Here is a 19,603-nt window from a genome sequence, read left to right as displayed (position 1 = left end):
CACAGCCATCCAATATATACTAATTCCATATTTGAACATAAGCTGGCAGACTGCTGCTGTGTGATTTAGTCATCAGACAATGAGGCTTGTGGATATCTGTCAATAACAGTTCTGTGTTCACCTAATGGCTGACATGAAACATTCATTACACTCATTGCAATTCATTATTAATCCTGAGATATTTGTCATGAATTATTAACTGTCACTAGAGGAGACATGTCAAGCTGTCCTCCTAGCTCTCACATTGGCTGAGTGTCACACTAAGCTGATTATGACATCTCTCTTAGTATCCCTGCTCTCCTGAAACGTTGTGTTACCAAGCAAAATCAGAGGCAAGGGGGGAAACCAAGGACAAGGACACACGCCACTAAACCCACTCGATTGTTCCGCTGTAGAGAGAAGTACTTGCAATCAAAGACTACCAAAATAACATCTCTGTTGGATGTTTGCCCTTCAAGAACATCTATAAATTCTTAGAGTTAGTGGGTGGTGCTGTTGAAATGTGTGCTTTAAGACATGGCTCATACAAAGGTTATATGCAAACATTAGCCTATATAATTTCAATTATCAGTCTTTTAAAATCAACTTTGAAATGCAGTGAAAGAAAAGAACCACTTTCAAGAACATTCTTCTAAAGATATCTGCTTTATTTAATATTAACAGCAATACACACATATAACAAGACTAATTACAGTTACATCAAGTAACTCCCTTTAAAACCATTATTGTGTCACATAAATTAACCAATGTATTTGACCTTGTCGGCAGGGCAGGAGAGAGCCTTTGCGTTGGTGTATGAAACGGTGCTCTCTACTAGCCTGAAAGCAGTGGAGGGAGCCGAGTGAGTTATAGTAAGTATCATCAAGTGCTTTGCAAAGAGCATTGAGTGCCTTCACCTGAGAGGCTCACAAGTGATCATATTATTATTATTATCTCAGGGTCGGGTCATGGTTGAGTCATTCAAACAGCCGATGTGTGAGCAGCTGGTAGAGGTTTGTGTATTGTAGGTAGGCGGACAAGAAAAGGGTAAAGGGAAGCATACAAGCCTACTATTGATATAAAAACACATGGAAAAATACATTTTTTTACACCCATCAGGGAAAGAACATGTTTTAAGATGTACTGTGCCATAGAAGAGAGAAACCTTCACCACAGAACATAACTCACATTTTTCAATGATTACAATTTTCCCATTTACAATCCGTAGTGCAGGAAGATAGGGTACCACATACATCAGAGAGAAATGTACAGTACATTTGAACCATAATGACAGGTTAGCATTTCTTGTTGTTGCATTTTGTTCAGGTAGGTGTGGCTTCTCCTTAATGTCATTGTCTGCTGTTGAAGTTGAATTACTCCTGGCTGTGACACAGTGGCAGTTCTAGACCATTTCAACTGGGGGGGCCAAGCTGGGGCCAGTTGTACTGTTAGAGGGGCCAGTTACATTAGACGTTATTGTTGTCATATCGTTTTCTTCACTGCATTAGCAGGCAAAAGACCATGTTCATAATCATTAGTGTTCCGAGTTGCCACTGTCTAATAACGGATGTAAAAAAAGAACGATAGCAAAAATTAGTTATGTAAAAATTATTTCATACTCCACATTTAGGGGGGCCACAAGGGGGTCCAAAATTGTTGTCACAGGGGCACTGCCCCCCCCCCCCCAGAACCACCCCTGCTGTGGCATTGTTCATGGAATTGCAATTTCCTTTCCTCCAAGGTGCTCCTCAAATCACTGTTCTATTTGCACAGTATGTTGCAGCACTTAAAGAGTGTGTTAGTAGTTTCAAGATACAAGGAATCACTTTCCAAATGTGTGTTAGCAGCATAGATACTTAAACATTAAGCTACATCTCACACTACATCTAAGATGCACATATATCAAACGGACAAGAGTCAGAGCACAGTAGGGATTCATATTTTCCCGAAAATCTACCAAGTTTAAATACCGGGAATAATTCATATTTATCCTGATAGTCCCGGGAAATACAGCAAAAATCGGAAGTGCATTTAAAGCGTTTAAAACCAAGATATGGTCACTATTCCAGGGTTCTCCCCAAATAAGAAGGTCGCTGTGCCACCTCATCACTTGGCTGCATGCGCCAATATGTACAGATTTCAGAGAAAATTAAACATATATTCAGTAATGATATGATCTTTGATCGCCAGCGCATTTCAGCAGTAGGATATCTCGACACAGAGCGCACTCCGAGTACAGCGTTGTCAATTCATTCTAACTTTGTAATGGCAGTCAAAAGCCAAAATTGCTAAAATGCTAGATAACCTCCAACGAATTACAGATCAACTAGATTTTTCCAAATATAGATGATTATGGGATACAGATAGCAGATCGGCTCATAAATAATGGGGAGATGAAGAGTGGAAATAGTTTTTAAATATCAAGGTAGGGGTTAACGTGGACCAACTCTTTAAAAAACATCTACTCGCATACCGTTTGTTAATCACACAATCTCTACCAAAGCTCTCATTATGGGCAAGTACCAGACTGCGCAGAGAAGCTGGGGAAATGTTCTAGCAGTATTTTACCATGCATTGGTGAGACATGCCTTGATTATTATTTTATTTTTTATTTTTTATTTATTTAACTGGGCAAGTCAGTTAAGAACAAATTCTTATTTACAATGACGGCCAAACCCAGACGACGCGGGGCCAATTGTACGCCGCCCTATGGGACTACCAATCATGGCTGGTTGTGATACAGCCTGGATTCGAATCAGGGACTGTAGTGACGTATCTGGCACTGAGATGCAGTGCCTTAGACAGCTGCGCCATTCGGGAGCCCAAATAATGCAACCTATGGGTTACAGAATAAAGTTAGGAATTTTCATGCGATACAGGAGTCAGGATTTGACGTTTCAGTGGTATTGGGACTGGATAGGAAAATAGCCAAGGCTCTAGAATAGTCTCTGAATTGTGTCTGTGACAGAGATGCCTAGTGAATTGTGCATAGGCCTATAAATGTGTGACTGTCTGAAGATTCACAATGACAGGTCAAGGTGCGGCCCAGCGAGGCACATGTTCATTTCTAGGCTATAGCCTACTGTAAAGGTTTCCTGTTGGGTTTATTAACTGCATTCGGCTCACTTGTGCAGTCCGGCAGTGTTAATTATGCGTTCGCTTTGCATTTATGGCGACTTTGTTTGAAGTAAATATGCTAGGCTAAAAGGCTTCCATGCGACAACCTGTTTGTATTTTGTGGAAATGCATATTGTGCCAACTTTGGGGGAATTTTTTTAATAATTTCCCCATTACCCATGGGGTTAATTCCTAGAGTAGGCCTACAGCTGCAGTACCTTTCATCCATGTTTTTACATCCTTCTAAATTTACACTTATCTGCCTTGTGGTGAATAACCTAATGACTCCTAACATTCTCTTCTGAACAATCATATAAGTGAAGAGAAATGTTATGTCGTTTCAACCAAAAAGTCTGTGTTGACATTGAATCAATGTGGATAACTCATCGGATTTGCAAAAAGTCATCAATGTCAGGGAATTTTGTCATTTTTTTCACCCAACATTTAACCTAAACCCAATGACAAAGTGACATTTTTTGTTGATTTCACATTGAATTCCAGCCTGGTCTGATAGAATAAACATAACATAGTAAACTCAAATTAGTATGAAACAGTAGTTATTTTTGGCATGGGTTCGTATGGTTGCGAATGTCCAGCAACCCAAAGCTTGTGTGTTCGAATTTCATAAAGAACAACTTTAGCATTTTAGCTAATTAGCAACTTTGCAACTACTTAGCATGTTACCTAACCCTAACCTTAACCATTTAACCTAACTCTTAACCCTAACCTTAACCCCTAGCCAGCCTAACTAATGTTAGCCACCTAGCTAACGCTAGCCACAACAAAATTTGTAACATACCATACATTTAATTTTTTTTAACATATTGTACGAATTGCAATTTGTAACATATTGTACGAATTGCAATTCATAATATATCATATTAATTAAAATTTGTAACATATACAAAATGGATGATGGAGATCCACAATTTAGTACATACCATACAAAATGTAACATATAATACTAATTGCAGTGTCCTGGATTTACGTGTACTATGTGACATCTACCCCTAAGTCCAGGTTGTGAATTCATGTTAGTTGACAATTCAATCAAATGTAAATCAAAACTAGACATTGAACTGAGGTATGTGCCCAGTGGGATGTGATATGAGTGATATCACTGGAATAAGGGAGTGCATGACACATTCTGGCTTGCATTTTTTTATGGTACAATACCTGTCTTTTTGGACCTCAAAGTGTGGTTTCAAACTGCCAGAGATGAGGTCAGTGCTAACAACAGCAGGTCAGAGAACAGTCAGTGATTTTACTGTCAGGAACAGAATAACGTGGACAATAGAACAATGTGGACTCAACCAGTATTTCATTTCCATTGTGTCATCTCCTGTCAGCAGTAGGCTGCATCCACAGAAACCAAAGCATGTCCTGCAGACTACCTATTCTCAACAGACTATGTTCTGTTCTTTTGGGAAAAAATTATTAAACTTTAAATCATCCACACAAAGAAATATCTACTTCCACAAGATGCTTTTACTTACATCTGAAACCTTCCATCTGCATTTATAGAACAATACTACACTGATGTTTAGACCGAGCCTTTTGGTTCTGCTTACAGAGGTAACAGTGACAGTAGTGATTGAGTTGTGTTTGTGGGGTCACATGGTGACTGCTGTGTGCCAGGTGACTGGTCCTAGTTGCCCTCCTGCCCAGCACAGGGCAGCGCCAAAGGCTGTGGTGCCCAGTACTGCCAGGCTGGCCTTCAGCACGGCACCAGGAGGCCTGTGGAAGTTGGCAGGGCCCATGGTGGCCAACATGGCTGCGGTCACAGTCAGGGTAAACAAGATGGACACTGCTGTGTTAATGGCCACAATCTGGCCAAATTTAGCAAAAGGCACGATGACACAGAAAAAGAGAGGGACTGTGGAGATCACGGTGGTGACAGCACTGGACACAATGGCAACTCCCACGTGGTTTACTGCATCTAGGGACCTTCTCTGCCTTTTAGCTGACAGGCTCTGAGAATGAAAAACAGATTGATATAATGAGTCTTTTCTCTTTATGCATTATTTCCCTCGGGCTTATTTCATTAAATATGATGACTTTTAAAAGGCCCTGTGGAGTCAAAAATGTGAATTTTCTGTGTTATATAATTCCAAACTATGAGGTTGGAATAATAGTGTGAAAATTATGATAATGCCCCTTTAGTGTAAGAGCAGTTTGAAAAGACGTCCTGAAATTTCAGCCTGTTTTGGAGGGATGGAGATTTTTGTCCTGCCTTGTGACATCACCAGGCAGTAAATGAGTTAATAGACCAATAAGAAACACTTCCAAACCTCTGACAATAACAGCACATTTTCAGTTTTCCCCTCCCTACTCAGACCACTCCCAGATAGTCCTAGCAATAATATATACATGTAATAAAGTAATCACAGTGAGGTACTAAATTGTTATCCAGAAATGATTTGATATTGAGATAAAAACAGCTGCATTGGACCTTTAAGTAAACAGAATATTGTGGAGGCAAATCCTTCATTTATATAGTTTTACTCTCTTACAGTAGAATATATAAAGGAGTGAATTCAATACCTCTATGCCAGTTATAGATGATTATCAGATTGTGTTGTACGTACAATAGTGTGTCCTGGTGTGGCTGGTATGGTCTCCCCAGCTAGCAGGTAGCCCTCCACCAGGTGCAGACAGTAGTCCACTGAGGAGCCCACAAGGATGGACAGAGAGATGGCCTCCACGGCCCCCAACTCCCAGCCCAGCCAGTACATGATGGCCACCACCAGACAGATGACCCCTGTATTTGGTCAGGAGATCAATGTTGCACACTGACAGACAGATGACCCCTAACCCTCCCAAGGCTAAAACCACAGAAAATACAGTATGTACAGTACAACAGTTAATGATTTCCTCTTACATTATTCCCAACAACACTTCATATCAATACTGCATCATATCTTATTCTTGGAGACTTTTCTCTGCAGTCTATGCATAATGGGCCTATCTGATGACAAAGGTTTGATCAGCAGTGTCTTACCCAGGATGGTGAGCAGTATTGGCAGCAGCAGAAGTGGATGGGCAGTGAAAACAGACACAGCTGCCACACAGATGGCCAGGGACAGGAGCAGACTGCAGAGGGCGCTCTCGACACCTACAGAAAACCCACAGAGGAGGGAGTCAGTCAGCACAGGAAGGTTACATTCCCAGAAGGACTGAAATAATCTTTTAGATACATAAAAATGAAACATTTATTGATTGTGCCTTAGGTATGGAACAACTGTGTCCTCTGGCCTCTCCACTTGCCTATGATTTCCATAAAGATCTGCTTCCAGTGCTCACAGGTCTGGAAACCTCTCCGTAGAGCAGAGGACTCTGGGAGAGTCGAGAGCTGCTCTTGTAGGAAGGTCTCCCATTGGAGGAAGTCTGAGTGTGTCTCGAAAGAGGATTTCCCCTTGTAGGTGGTCTTGGGAACAAACAGATAAAAAAAGACATGGGCTCAGTTTCTGGCACAGATCTGGACTGGGCTACAACATTAACATTACATTAGAGGTGGTAGTATACACCACGGACAACCGTTGTACTCACAGACTCAAAGGCCATGGAGAGCCAGCTTACTCTGCCACCATGCGTCCCCACGACCCCATGGGACAGCTGGCCTGGCAGCAGGTTGGGCTCAGGGAGGGAGTGGCAGTCTGGGTTGAGTAAAGGCAGGATAGAAGAAAGCTTGTTGCCTAAGGGGGAGAGAGAGAGGGAGTACAAGAGAGAGAATACATGTAACTCATATCAAACATGGCTACGTGTGCTGTTATATTTGTTAGACTGTGTCTGTGCAGTTGGTACCTGACGGTAGACACTGGGCTCCTCCCGGCTTCACAAGCTGTTTATTAGCACTGATAGCTTTACAGATTTGGCAGAGGTGTCCAATCTCTTGGAAGATATCAAAGTTTGGATCCAATATCACACTGCCCTTTGGAGATAATTTTAGAACAAATCAATACCACTAAAACAGTATTGATTATTGAATTACACCTTATATCGTTATTGTCATGCAGTTGGCCTCTCACCATGTCTCCAATGACGTGGTTGTCTGTGCGTTGGGTGCGGTTGACTCCAAGTATTCCGAAAACCACAAACACCATCGCACCAGTGTCAACCAGAGGACGGACTGCGGGGTGGCCACAGCCACCTCCACTACAGGGGTTAAAACCAGAGGTCTTGGACCTTTTGGTTGAGGTGGAATCTTTGAAATAAGGTAAAAATTAGGAAAAAATGAACACCCTCACATTCATAGGCAAACATTCATAGTACATGCTTTAATTCAAACCAATGCAGAGTATTTATGCAGTTCCCTGATGCCTTCTGACTCCAGATGTTCTCCATCTTACCTGTGGGGAGTGGAGTGTAGAAAGAGCCCTGTGTGGGTCCGTCAGGCCCGGAGCTGATCACACAGCCAGGTGGTTCTGCACACACTCGGCTGGGATGAGGACTCAGTTTGTGCTGGGCAAAGTACAACCTCCTGGGAGGCAACAAGGAGCACTGTCAACAACTTGCCCACAAAAAGCTTGACTGATTGACTAATTCACTATTCAGCCATCATCTGTCCCTCATCATTCCTCTTACCTGCTGTGCTGCTGCTCAGCCGATGCCACATAGAAGCTGAACTCTGACCTCCAGCCGTGGCGTGGATCACATGACTGGGAAGTGATCATCCAGCGAGGGTGGGGGTGGTACACACGGGACACACACACAGTCATGTGGGTGCTGAAGTTGCTGTGAGGTCCACTGTATGCCTGTTTAGAGACACCAGAAGTTATACTAAGTATATGATGGAGTTGGTTATCAGAGGTGAGATATTAAATCATAACCCAGAAATAGTGTGTTTATATTTGTGGGTCTCCTAACCTGAAAGGATGGAACTTCTCCATGCCCGGCACTGAGGCTTTTCCAGGGCGATGGCACGCTGGTATTCAGAGAGAAGCGGTACAGAGTGATAGAAGCACCCACATCCAGCTTAGAGACATACACTGTCAGCAGAGGCCCTGCCATGAAAGGATACAGTGAGTGGCAGCAGTAGAGAAATAGAGGCACACATTAAAACATTGCCAGAACATTTCCACGGATATATTCATGTGAATCCTCTTTGGATATATAATACAATTTTAACCAGTACCTGTTGTGATGGAGGATATGCTTGGTGTGATTGGGCTCTGTAGAGTTGAGTTTGAAGGGCTCTGTGTATGTTGCTGAGGGTGAAACCCAGGCATGGAGGGGGTAGTATGGGTAGGGCTGTGCAGAAGATGAGGTTTCTCCATGAACAGACCTGCAGGAAATAGGACACTTCGATTCAACACTTCAAATCAAAGCCAAATGCTTGGCTGACCTTAATATCCTGATACATGCAATGGCCTGGGAGTGTTGTGAATGTGGGCACTGAACTGGAGCATGCAAATATCCGTAGGAAGAAAAAGAATGTCATTGAGTCAGCTCTTATCAGGAGTCGACTGTAAATTAATATCCCAGTTTAAAATGAATTGTACCATGTCATATAAAGACATTTACAGCCAGACAGTTGTAGGACTTGGGTTTAAAGTTAATTTGGGTTTAAAGTAGTGGAATCGGTTTACTTTACACCCATCTGGGTTCCATCACACAGATTGATGGCGACGTCTCACCAGAGCACATGTGGCAAGAGATGCCCTGGGCACTGAGATTGTTCCTCAGTCCCAGTAGAGTCTGGAGGTTGGTGTCTGGGCGAAATAGTAACGGGGCATGAGTAGCCGGCCGCAGGAGGCAGCAACACCCAGCAGACAGCAGCAGGACCAGGATGTAGATGCCTATGGGCAGCAAGACAAAGACTGGCCTGTGAGAGAGGCAAGTCAGATGGGGTAGATCACTGAGGGGAGAGACATTAGATTAAATTGCTTTTCTGTGAGGAAGAGCAAGGGATAGGCAATACAAAACGCTGAAATTGAAAAAGGCATATGGGCATCATTAGATGTGATTCTCCCAGCCCCTGCAGACAGACAGAGCCCTTACCTAGAATGACTTTGCGTTTCTCCACGGCTGGCTCTGCCACCCAGTGCCTCAGAGCCCACTGAAGGTTAGCGCTGACCACGCCTGCAGTCCCCCGCCCTGGGGGTGAGAGCGAGGTCTCCACTGACAGGGACAAAATGGCTGCATCTACATCAGTGTCACAGGAGCCTAGATGAGACAGAGCGGGGGGGTGAATAGTGTCAGGACTCTATTACCTTTCATTCTCCTGCCATTCATTTATGCAGTTCTGTCCAGATCAGTATCTCACCTGGCTCCATCTCCACCGACAGAAGAGCCACATCTTCATCCTCATCTGACAAAGGACTGTGACTCACTGACAGTCCTGTAAGTGCTTTCCACCTTTAAGATAAAGTGCATCAGAGAGATGCAGCTTAAGAACCTCACATTGTTCATAATAGGAAAACAGAATGAAAAGGCAAGCAGCACAACAGTAGGAGCTCTGTTCACTAGCAAAAAAAGGAGGAAAGATGGAATCACACCATTTGAGACAGGTGTTCTCCTGGGGGTCAACACACTGGGTCCAGATACACAGGGCAGCAGGCATGAGGATGGACACCCAGAGCCAGCAGCAGCTGACGATGAGGGCCATGAACAGGCCAAAGTCATGCACTGCCGGAATCTGTTTGTAAGGGTAAAAGACCTCAATATCGCAATACATTTACATTGTACTTTTCATATTGATACATACTGTATATAGATAGTTCTACCTCACAGCTATTCATTCCCTTTGGAAGGATTATGCGATATGGACTGACAATATTTCTGAGTACCTGTGAGAAGGTGTTAGCAGCGTAGGCAGCTGCGGTGGTGAAGGAGGTGAGAAAGGTGGCTCGGCCAGCAGTTTTCACCGTGTACATCATCCTCTGCACCGGGTGGACCAAGTGGGAAGCCTGTCTGAAGGTACTGATGAACACAAACACATCATCCACACCTGGAGAACAGTAAGAGGGGAAACAGAATAAAGAGTGGCATGTTACCTGTAACAAAGATGTTGTTTCTCAACCAGTTTGACCATGAGAGAAATTCTAGAGTATATTTTAATATTGTCACTAACCAATGCCAATGATCACAAAGGCTGCAACTCCATTGAGGATGCCAAGGTATCTCACCCCAAAGACCACATGGTAGAGGAAGAGAGCCACCTGGCAGCTCAGACCAATGCTAGTGAGTCCAAAGAATGTCAGGAACACTGTAGAGACACACCAAATAGATTGGGTGGGAGACCTCGTGCTGCAAGTCTTGTATGTGGTATCAAAATTCTAAGAATAAGATACTTATGCTGGCTTTTATCAGATACTATGTATGACAGCAAATTAAGTATAGGAAATGTTAGAATAACATGCATGTAATATCCAATGCAGGTGAGAGAGTGCATGGGAAATTACCTGAGAAGGAGGTTAGGACATAGACCAGTAGAGTGATGCAGCCCCCACTGATCAGCGCCAGCAACATGTCTCTGTGGAAGGTCTGTCTCACCTCGTTATCAAACAGCTCTGTGCCCCCATACAACACTTTCACCTGGCTGGCATCACACAAACCCAGAGACGTTCGTAGTCAGAAAGAGGGAACGGAAGAATACTGTGTGGGTGTCATGAAAGGAGGAACTCTTTTGATGTGCTTAATTACAATTGGTCTGGAAAGCGGAGACAATATTTACAAAGTCAAGTCTTGGGGGAAATGAAAAACAATCAGTTAATCTCAATATCGATGGCTCTTTTGTTTTTTTAGAGTTTATAAGCCATAGCCCACCTGGTGGACTGCTGAGCCAGGATGTCAGCGTACTGAACTACAAAGTTCCTGAAGCGCTGCCTCTGCTCCTCAGGCCGGTCTTGGAGGGAGTAGTATGAGGGCAGCGGGGCGCCGAATTGGATCTCACTGCGCAGGAGAGAGGAGGAGAGCCGGTCAGGGGCCAGACTCTCATCCACATACCAGTAGAACTGTGGGTGGGTAATCGCTAGACTCAGAGCACCTGGGAGCAGAAACAAGTGAAGATCAAAGTGGTAGTCACTGCCAGCTCCCTTTGATGTTTCAATTGACCTCCCATAATAAAATGAAGGACAAGCTCCCTACTTAATCATGCAGAGCAGTGACTGTACCAGTGGAGGCTCCTCAGAGGAGGAAGGGGAGGACCATCCTCTGTGATAATAAAAATTGTAAAACATAAAAAAGTTATCGTTTTTAGATAAAACTATACTAAATATAATCACGTCACCAAGTAATGTATTAAAACACACTATTTTGCAATGAAGGTCTACAGTAGCCTCAACAGCACTCTCTGGGGTAGCACCATGTTGTAGCTGGAGGACAGCTCGATTCCGTCATCCTCTGGGTAGATTGACTTCAATACAAAACCTAGGAGGCTCATGGTTCTCACCCCCTTCAATAAACTTACACAGTAATTATGAAAACTTCGAGAGGACGTCCTCCAACCTATCAGAGCTTTTGCAGCATGGACTGACATGTTGTCCACCCAATCAAAGGATCAGAGAATGAATCTAGTGCTGAAAGCACTGCAGTGGATAAAATCGAATAAAATGTTATTTGTCACATGCGCCAAATACAACCTTACCATGAAATGCTTGCGTACAAGCCCTTAACCAACAATGCAGTTCAATAACTGAAGTAAAAAATAAAATAACAATAACGAGGCTATATAAAGGGGATACCGGTACCGAGTTAATGTGCGTTTAGGTAAAGGTAAAGTGACTATGCAGTGAGTAGCAACGGCATAAAAAAAAGAGGGGGGGGGTCAATGTAAATAGTCTGGGTAGCCATTTGATTAATTGTTCAGCAGTCTTATGGCTTGGGGGTAGAAGCTGTTAAGGAGCCTTTTGGACCTAGACTTGGAGCTTTGGTAGCGCTTGCCGTGCGGTAGCAGAGAGAACAGTCTATGACTCGGGTGACTGAAGACTGAATTTTTGTGGTTAGTAGTTGACTCAAAGAGAGAGAAAGACAATAGTTGAACAGTTTTGAACAAATACATTTCTTCCCAAAATGGAGAAGCAAGAGAGAGAGAGAGAAAGTGCCATTTTTCAATTTCAATTTCAGTTTCACTTACTTAGCTAGGTAATGCAGCTAACGTTAGTTAGTTTTGCCTACTCGAACACCCTGCTCAGACAGAGGGATGCTATGTTAGCTAGCTGGCTATGACTATCCCAACACAACACTGGAACTCCTCCAAGTCAAGGTAAGCTTTTGGTTTGACTAATTTATTGCCCTGGGGCCTGCCGGTGTAACTGTTTACTGACTGTACACTGTAATGTTACTGCATGATTGAAGCGGGTTAACTAACATGTTAGTTCTATTAGCTATGCTGACTATGATGTTGCTTTATCTAATATGGAGACAACGATGTAGGCTGTGTGTAGCGGTTATGATATGGTTTGGCTTGGAAAGGTGTTTTTTGCCTGGTCACATACAGCTTGTGTGTTGTGCATTGAAGTCCACAAGCAAAGGGACAAGGTGAGAGGAGGAGAGTGCATAGATGCGTGAAGGAATACAACGTGGCTGCTATGAAAGTGAACTATGTTTACACATGATCAGGGGTGTATTTATTCTGCCGAAAAACGTTTCTTAAATGGAAGCAAACGGAACAAAACGGGGATAAACAGACCTGAATTTGTCCAATAGAAACTCTTGTTTGCAACTGTTGGACTAATGATTACACCCTACTGTATATCAGCTCGACCTGTGTGCATCTACGTTGTAAACTTTCATTCATAGACTAGGTTGTAGCAACCTCATGATGGATATAGAGAAAAGTAGAGTATCATGTAGTAGATTACACCTATCACAGTTACATTGAACTGGGTGAATGGAATATGAATGACAGTCATCCAATATGCTGTAATAGAAATAAGGCCATACTCATGAAGAAAAGAAAAATGTCTTTGCTGATCTTAAACGGCACTGATCGCCACTGGACTGTTCCTACAGTAATGCCAAGTTTTATGAACCTCAGACTCACCATGGATGTCAGCCAGGTCAGGTCCCATGCCATCATAGTAGATCCTGCCACCCCGTTCACTAGGGAAGAGGTAGGAGAGGAGGGAGCTTGGAGGGGAGCAGTAGGAGGGGCCCAGGGGCAGGTCTCTCAGGACCTCCAGAGGCTTCCAACAGAACTGCTGGAATTGGGGGTGCTGCATGAGCAGGTGCTCTATGTGGTGGATGGTGCGGAGACGCTCTGGGGTGAAGATGTTGTTGTCCCCCCCACCCTGAGCTACAAACACCAGCTCCATCCTCCACAGGGCTTGGCTCTGCAGGTATGAGTAGTTGGGAGCAAACCTGCGCATCCTAGTGCGAGATCTCTCACTGTCTCTGTCGCCCTCTTCCCCTTTGGACTCACGACTCTCAGGTTTTCCTAAGTTAGTTGTATTTTTATCCTCCTCTCTTATCTTTGCTTTACCAGCCCTTGTCTCTCTATGCCTCTCAGTCTCTTGCTGACTCAGGGCAACTCCTCTCTTTTGCATAACTACTCTTTTGAACGTGTGGTTTTTCAGAGATTTCGAATTCAGCCCTCCATGTGATGTCCAGTTGGATGCTTCATCTCCCTGCCTACCCAGTCTGTCCAACAGCAGCTCCTGTAGAGCAGTGAAGTCATAGTGGTCCACGTCACGCCTGCGTCTGTCCCAGGACCCCAACTGAGTCTTTATGGCAATGGTGAGTGCATCAAACCGCTCAGCGGAGAAGTGGCTGTGAACCTCAAAGGCACTGTAGGAAAGGTCTATGTCCAATGGGGGGCAGTATAGGAACATGTAGGCAGAGAGGGCACAGGGAAGAAAGACTCCAACTCCCAGGACCACCCCACTCACCCAGGGCTGTGTGTAGACCCAGCCCACCGCCCCCCACACTATGCTGCCTCCAGTGGTGCTGCTCCCCCCATTAATCTGTGTATCTGACTCCCCATCGTCCTCATCCTGCTCCTCTTCCTCCTCAGCATCCCAGCTGCTCTGGAATAACAGCGGCTCGTCTTCTAAGTCCATGGCAGCACCTGTCAAACACACACAGTACTTCATCATCACTCACTCTCCGAATGTAAATCCTCTTCTGTCCTTGGGACATGAAAACATAGACCTAATCTATAGGTGATTTACAGAGCAAACATAATAGTGGTTTCAGGATATTCTGCAGTATACAGCCAGCAAGGGCACAACAATTAAATGTCCCTCAACAGCCAAGACACACAGGGTTCCTATTCAGCTCACAGAAAAGTAAAGGGGAGAATTTAGGAAGAAGATGGACCTTGTCTCAAGGGCCCAAAGCAGTGTATGGTCTGCTAAGCCCCCAGTTTAAGATGCTGAATTGTGGCTGGGGGCTTAGAGAGAGTACTGGCTTCAATTTGATTCCTCTCACTCCTTCCTTCAGTGTGTGCAAAAACCATCTCCCCTTGAGTGCTCGGTGGTGTCCTTGTCCATATCAGCAGTCGACTTGGGTTCGGCTGATCTGCAGCAAATTAAATCATCTCACTTGTCTAATTACTGACAGGGGAGAGAGGTGTGGAATGTAAGAGAGAGGTGTGGAATATGATAGGTGTTTTATGCCTGGTGATAGACAGCTTCTGCCTGATCGTGTCAAACTATTGTTCCTTCCTCTTCTCACTCCGCTGCAAACACAAGATAATGCAGTGACTTGGTATTCAAGTGGCACTAGTCGTGTTAAAGGAAAATTGGCAAGTCATCTACTATCTTTAGAATAGAGCTCAAGGGTCATCTAGGTGGGGCAAGGGAGGCCAAAAGAGCGGGAGCATAATCTCCATATCTGTCTTCAGCCTGGGTCTTGAATATTTACATTTCCGATAAGGTAAGTGTGTTTGGATCGACTGCTCATTGGGTTGTTAAGTAAACCTATGGCCATTGATCAAGAACCAAGATAGGCATTATGATCATTTGTGTAATTAGCTGTTATCAGCCGTAGTAGGCTATCTATTCAGATTTGCAGCTGCAATTGCACATAGCCACAAATACACTATATTCAAGGAGATCACCATGACAATGGGCTCCTGAGTGGTGCAGTGGCCTAAGGTCCCGTGTGGCTCAGTTGGTAGAGCATGGTGTTTGCAACGCCAGGGTTGTGGGTTCGATTCCCACGGGGGACCAGTACGGAGAATAAATGTATGAAATGTATGCATTCACTACTGTAAGTCGCTCTGGATAAGAGTGTCTGCTAAATGACTCAAATGTACAGTCCCTGGTTTGAATCCAGGCTGTATCACATCCGGCTGTGATTGGGAGTCCCAAAGGGCGGCACACAATTGGCCCAGCATTGTCCGGGTTTGGCTGGGGTAGGCCGTCATTGTAAATAAGAATTTGTTCTTAACTGACTTGCCTAGTTAAATAAAGGTAAAAAATATTAATAATTAAAGAAAAATACGAAATAAAACAATAAATAGAGCCCTGACATGGTTCAAGACAGAGTTGGACACCAATGATTGTGTTCACTGAGAGAACAGAGCAGTTCAACATCTGTCTGCACTGGGAAAACATCTGGGTCTGCAACCCCTTCAGAGGACAAATTTATTAGACACAAGATCGGTCTTTTGGGAGGGGAGAAGAAGAGGGTAAAGGAGAGAGCGGAAGGGCGAGAGGAAGGGTGTGAAAGAGGGGGAAGGGAGGGGAATGGAGGACCTTAGGCTGCAACAGTCACCCATCAACAAATGATGATCTCCTGTGTGATAAAAGGCAGCTTTGTGCTGTTTGATATTCAAGGCAGTCTAAATCCGCTTGCTCTGTACATTTCCATAACTGCCATGTTTGTTTCCACATCCCTGGAATTGCTGATCAGTTGTTGTGAGACACCATGCTGACCCCTCATACTTATACCACTCATCAAAGACTGTTATGCTATTAAAGCAACGTTGTGCATTTCATGTTAATGGTCGTTTGCTGGTTGAGTGCACCGTTACACAGACATAGTGTAAAGTAGACCCTCCCTGGCTCCCTCCACCAACAGGCAGATTACTGCCATGCCTCCTACAGTAATCTGTCTCTGACAGGCTCCTGGGACACATCATTTTCCCCTGTTAATGAATTCAGCTGCGCCGCTTTGCCAACCATACGATATCTAATGTACATTAATTATGAGAGAAGCCTCAACTGCAGGGTAACGCTCCCAGTGCTGAACCGAGAATGAGGAATGTGTTGACAAGCTGAGAGAATCGTTCAACTTTTCTATTTATTCTCAGTGCTTGAGAGCGGAGGGAGTCAATTTAGACTGTGCAGGTGGGGAATAAAAATAGAAGGGAACTTGGTGAAGACTGGCTTTATGGACAACAAAAGCATTCTTCCATCTGTTTCAATCAGCATGATTCTGGAACTCTTTATCCTTCTAGTCTTACTCACTCCTTGGTCTGACATTTAGTTTCAGCCACATATTGTAGAGCTGCTGTCCAGCAGAATTTATAGGTTATTTTCAACTACAGATTTTCCACAGCAAAAATAAATGAATTTGATGAGGTTGAGAATTTTTTACATTATTGACAATTGCCCTGATACAACTAATCAAAAATAAATGTGTTCTGTTCTTGTCTATTAATGTGATGTATTATGTCATGTTTTATGTTTGTGTGAACCCCAGGAAGAGTAGCTGCTGCTTTAGCAACAGCTAATGGGGATCCTACTAAAATACAAAGTCATATCCTTATGTGAATAAACTTTCTAAAGAACTCAAGATTTAACTGTTCCACAGACCGAATGCTAGCTTTTTGGGTTGACTTGGAGTGTGAAGCACCAAAGACCAGGGTTGGATGCCAGTTGGTGACTATTGCGGTTGTGTGGCAGTGTGCTGTTTTCTTGGTACTGTGCAAACTGTGTTAGTCTCATGTGGGCCTGATGTGATACTATAAACACTCCCAGCATGCCATTCAACTAACTAACAGGCGTATAAAGCTTTTCTTTCTTACTTTCTGGGTATGTGCTGATGTGTGTGTGTCTGTGTGTGTACAAGCATATCGAAAGGTGAGGGTAAGGGGGGTACATAACCTTCCTTACTGACAACAGCTAAAAATAGTACACTCCCCTCTGCTTTCCTTCCTCCCCTCCCTCCCTCTTGTTTCATCCTCCCTCCATCTCATCCAATATGGATTTCACACCGTTTCTCCTGCCCCACAGATTCAGCATGGTGTAATTTCACAGAGCATGCAACACCATTTAATACAGGGACATTCATCTCAGCCCAGCACTCCAGAAAACAGACATTGTTTATGTATGAGCACTGAGTATCACTACAGAAGAATCACTGAGGATGATGCCTCTATTCTTCACATATCCCCAGGATATGAAGGTTCAGCACGGTGCAAGTGTTAAGACCTCACGCTCTCACACTCTCACGCTCCTTTTGCTCCTAATGATAGTAATTTGTTTGATATTTGCATACATGGATGACCCCCTCAACAAATACAAGTACTGTAAACCTGAAGTTGAAAGCTCACTATTGCTGCTACACTTGCGTGAGAGATGGTGGGTGATTGCAAAAGACAGAATGATTGCCTGGAGATCTACAGGGCAATTTCCTTCAATCTAAGAATTCAAATGCAATACCATGTGAAGTTTGACAACAGACCCAATCAATGCAGTCTTTGCCTGGTCCTGGGTTTCTTCAGAGGTCTCTGAAACTTCTCTATCCACCTGAGAGCTCAATTTACTGCAGCTGTGCTCCTCAGAAGCTGCAGGCAGAGTTGACCTTTTGCTGCCACCTATTGACTATGTTATTTGGCTTAGTAAATGAGATAATGACAGGATAATGCCATGCTCAGCTGTTGTTGTAGTGTGTAGTTAATTATTGAAGCATATGTAATATCTAAACAAAATATACATTTAGTGTATGGCAGAGCTGGGGAACCTTACCTGAGCTTGATGAGTAGAGGTATGAACTGATGGTTTGTGCAGCCCTATGTGGTCCTCTTCTGAGGATGCAAACCTATGCTGAACAATTTCATTTCAAACTTGTTCTCCAGATCCTCTCTTAATTTTCTCTGTTGATCCGTTTTATATTCATAGTACTCTAGCTGCACGAGGGAGAGCGACTGCACCTCAGCACAGCCTCTCCTACACAAGATTTATGAGATCTTTAATTTGCTTAATAAGTCTTGTCTATCATAATTTTTTGTTTTTGTTTTCTCCCTTTCTCCCTTTCTCTTTCTCTCTTCCCTCCCTCCTCTGTGCCTGGTTGTCCAGGCGACGGAGTCAGTGAGAGTATCAGTTCTTTCACTCTCCCAGCAGCTCCTCTCTCTCAATGCTTTGTTCAGGCTCCTCTCTTGACTGACTCACCAAGGGGAGAGGAGGGGAGGAGAGCACAGCCCTGAGCATCAAGGAGACTATGTGTGACAGGGATAAATCTCATCACAGCCTAACAGGTAAAGCAGAAAAAGGACTGACTCTGATTCAAGCTCTATTTGTCAGGAAACACGTGCCTAAAATGAAGGTTTTGCCAGGAGACTGCAGCAAAGTCCCCCTCTAGTTTGAAGAGGATTTTGTTGGTATAGTCTGGCCGAGGCTCTGTGAGGAGGAAAGGGGTAGGAGGGGGGTAGTAGAGGAGATAGACCAGAGTAACTGGATACAGTGGAAGACGAGGTGTAGGCCATATCATTTCCACTCCAGGAATCTGAGCCCTTTAAACATCTCTTATTGTTTTGCTCACCAATTCCCTGCTGCATTCACATCTAATGAATTTAGTTAAATGCAACGCTCTCAGAGCTATCATAATTTTTACATATTTTTTTATTGAACCGTTATTTAACTAGGCAAGTCAGTTAAGTACAAATTCTTATTTACAATGACGGCCTACCCCGGCCAAACTCTCCCCTAACCCGGACGATGCTGGCCAATTGTGCGCCGCCCTATGGGACTCCTGGTTGTGATACAGCCGGAGATTAAACCAGGGTCTGTAGTGACGCCTCTAGCAGTGCCTTAGACCGCTGCACCACTCAGAGCTTATTCAACATGAAATTACATTTGTGATTGAGGTTATTTGAGTAGGCTGCTATGATTGAATAATATGGTCAGATAGGGCCGCTTGCTGTCACATCACTTTTCTTTATTACAATGCAGTGATGGTTTTACATCTTCTCTCCACTGTTTACTCAACTGATTGTGCCCATTTGTCCATGTACCGATACACAGAGGCCCATTATCAGCAACCATCACTCCTGTGTTCCAATGGCACGTTGTGTTAGCTAATCCAAGTTTATCATTTTAAAAGGTTAATTGATCATTAGAAAACCCTTTTACAATTATGTTAGCACAGCTGAAAACAGTTCTGCTGATTAAAGAAGCAGCAAAACTGTCCTTCTTTAGACTAGTTGAGTATCTGGAGCATCAGCATTTGTGGGTTCAATTACAGGCTCAAAATGGCCAGAAACAAAGAACTTTCTTCTGAAACTCGTCAGTCAATTCTTGTTCTGAGCAATGAAGGCTATTCCATACAAGAAATTGCCAAGAATCTGAAGATCTCGTACAATGCTGTGTACTACTCCCTTCACAGAGCATTGCAAATT

At 43.8% G+C, this 19,603-nt stretch overlaps 1 protein-coding gene across 1 annotated transcript; it reads right to left on the bottom strand.

The window, feature by feature from the left end:
* Positions 1 to 626: 626 nt before the first annotated feature.
* On the bottom strand, positions 627 to 18,347 carry disp3 (dispatched RND transporter family member 3). The gene is made up of 21 exons (XM_014160136.3): positions 17,955 to 18,347; positions 13,082 to 14,104; positions 10,864 to 11,083; positions 10,500 to 10,636; positions 10,169 to 10,303; positions 9,885 to 10,045; positions 9,594 to 9,733; positions 9,362 to 9,453; positions 9,097 to 9,261; positions 8,733 to 8,894; positions 8,231 to 8,380; positions 7,963 to 8,099; positions 7,681 to 7,850; positions 7,446 to 7,576; positions 7,125 to 7,300; positions 6,901 to 7,027; positions 6,646 to 6,791; positions 6,364 to 6,523; positions 6,098 to 6,211; positions 5,685 to 5,857; positions 627 to 5,069 (listed from the first exon to the last, which is right to left on the bottom strand). The coding sequence occupies exons 2-21, from the start codon at positions 14,094 to 14,096 to the stop codon at positions 4,710 to 4,712; spliced, it is 4,071 nt and encodes a 1,356-aa protein (XP_014015611.1). The 5' UTR covers positions 14,097 to 14,104; positions 17,955 to 18,347; the 3' UTR covers positions 627 to 4,709.
* Between the last annotated feature and the right edge of the window lie 1,256 nt (positions 18,348 to 19,603).

This window comes from Salmo salar, chromosome 20, assembly GCF_965601325.2.
Source record: "Salmo salar chromosome 20, fSalSal1, whole genome shotgun sequence".
NCBI classification, from domain to species: Eukaryota; Metazoa; Chordata; class Actinopteri; order Salmoniformes; family Salmonidae; genus Salmo; species Salmo salar.
This window is presented reverse-complemented; position numbering and strand designations above follow the sequence as displayed.

What these genes read in the sequence shown, in the direction of transcription:
- disp3 (XM_014160136.3), bottom strand. Translation starts at nt 14,096, where the DNA reads ATGGACTTAGAAGACGAGCCGCTGTTATTCCAGAGCAGCTGGGATGCT. An exon ending in GATCTTTATGGAAATCATAG is followed by an intron (nt 6,212 to 6,363) that starts GCAAGTGGAGAG and finishes GGTTTTCTGTAG; the next exon opens with GTGTCGAGAGCGCCCTCTGC. An exon ending in CCACACCAGGACACACTATT is followed by an intron (nt 5,070 to 5,684) that starts GTACGTACAACA and finishes TTTCATTCTCAG; the next exon opens with AGCCTGTCAGCTAAAAGGCA.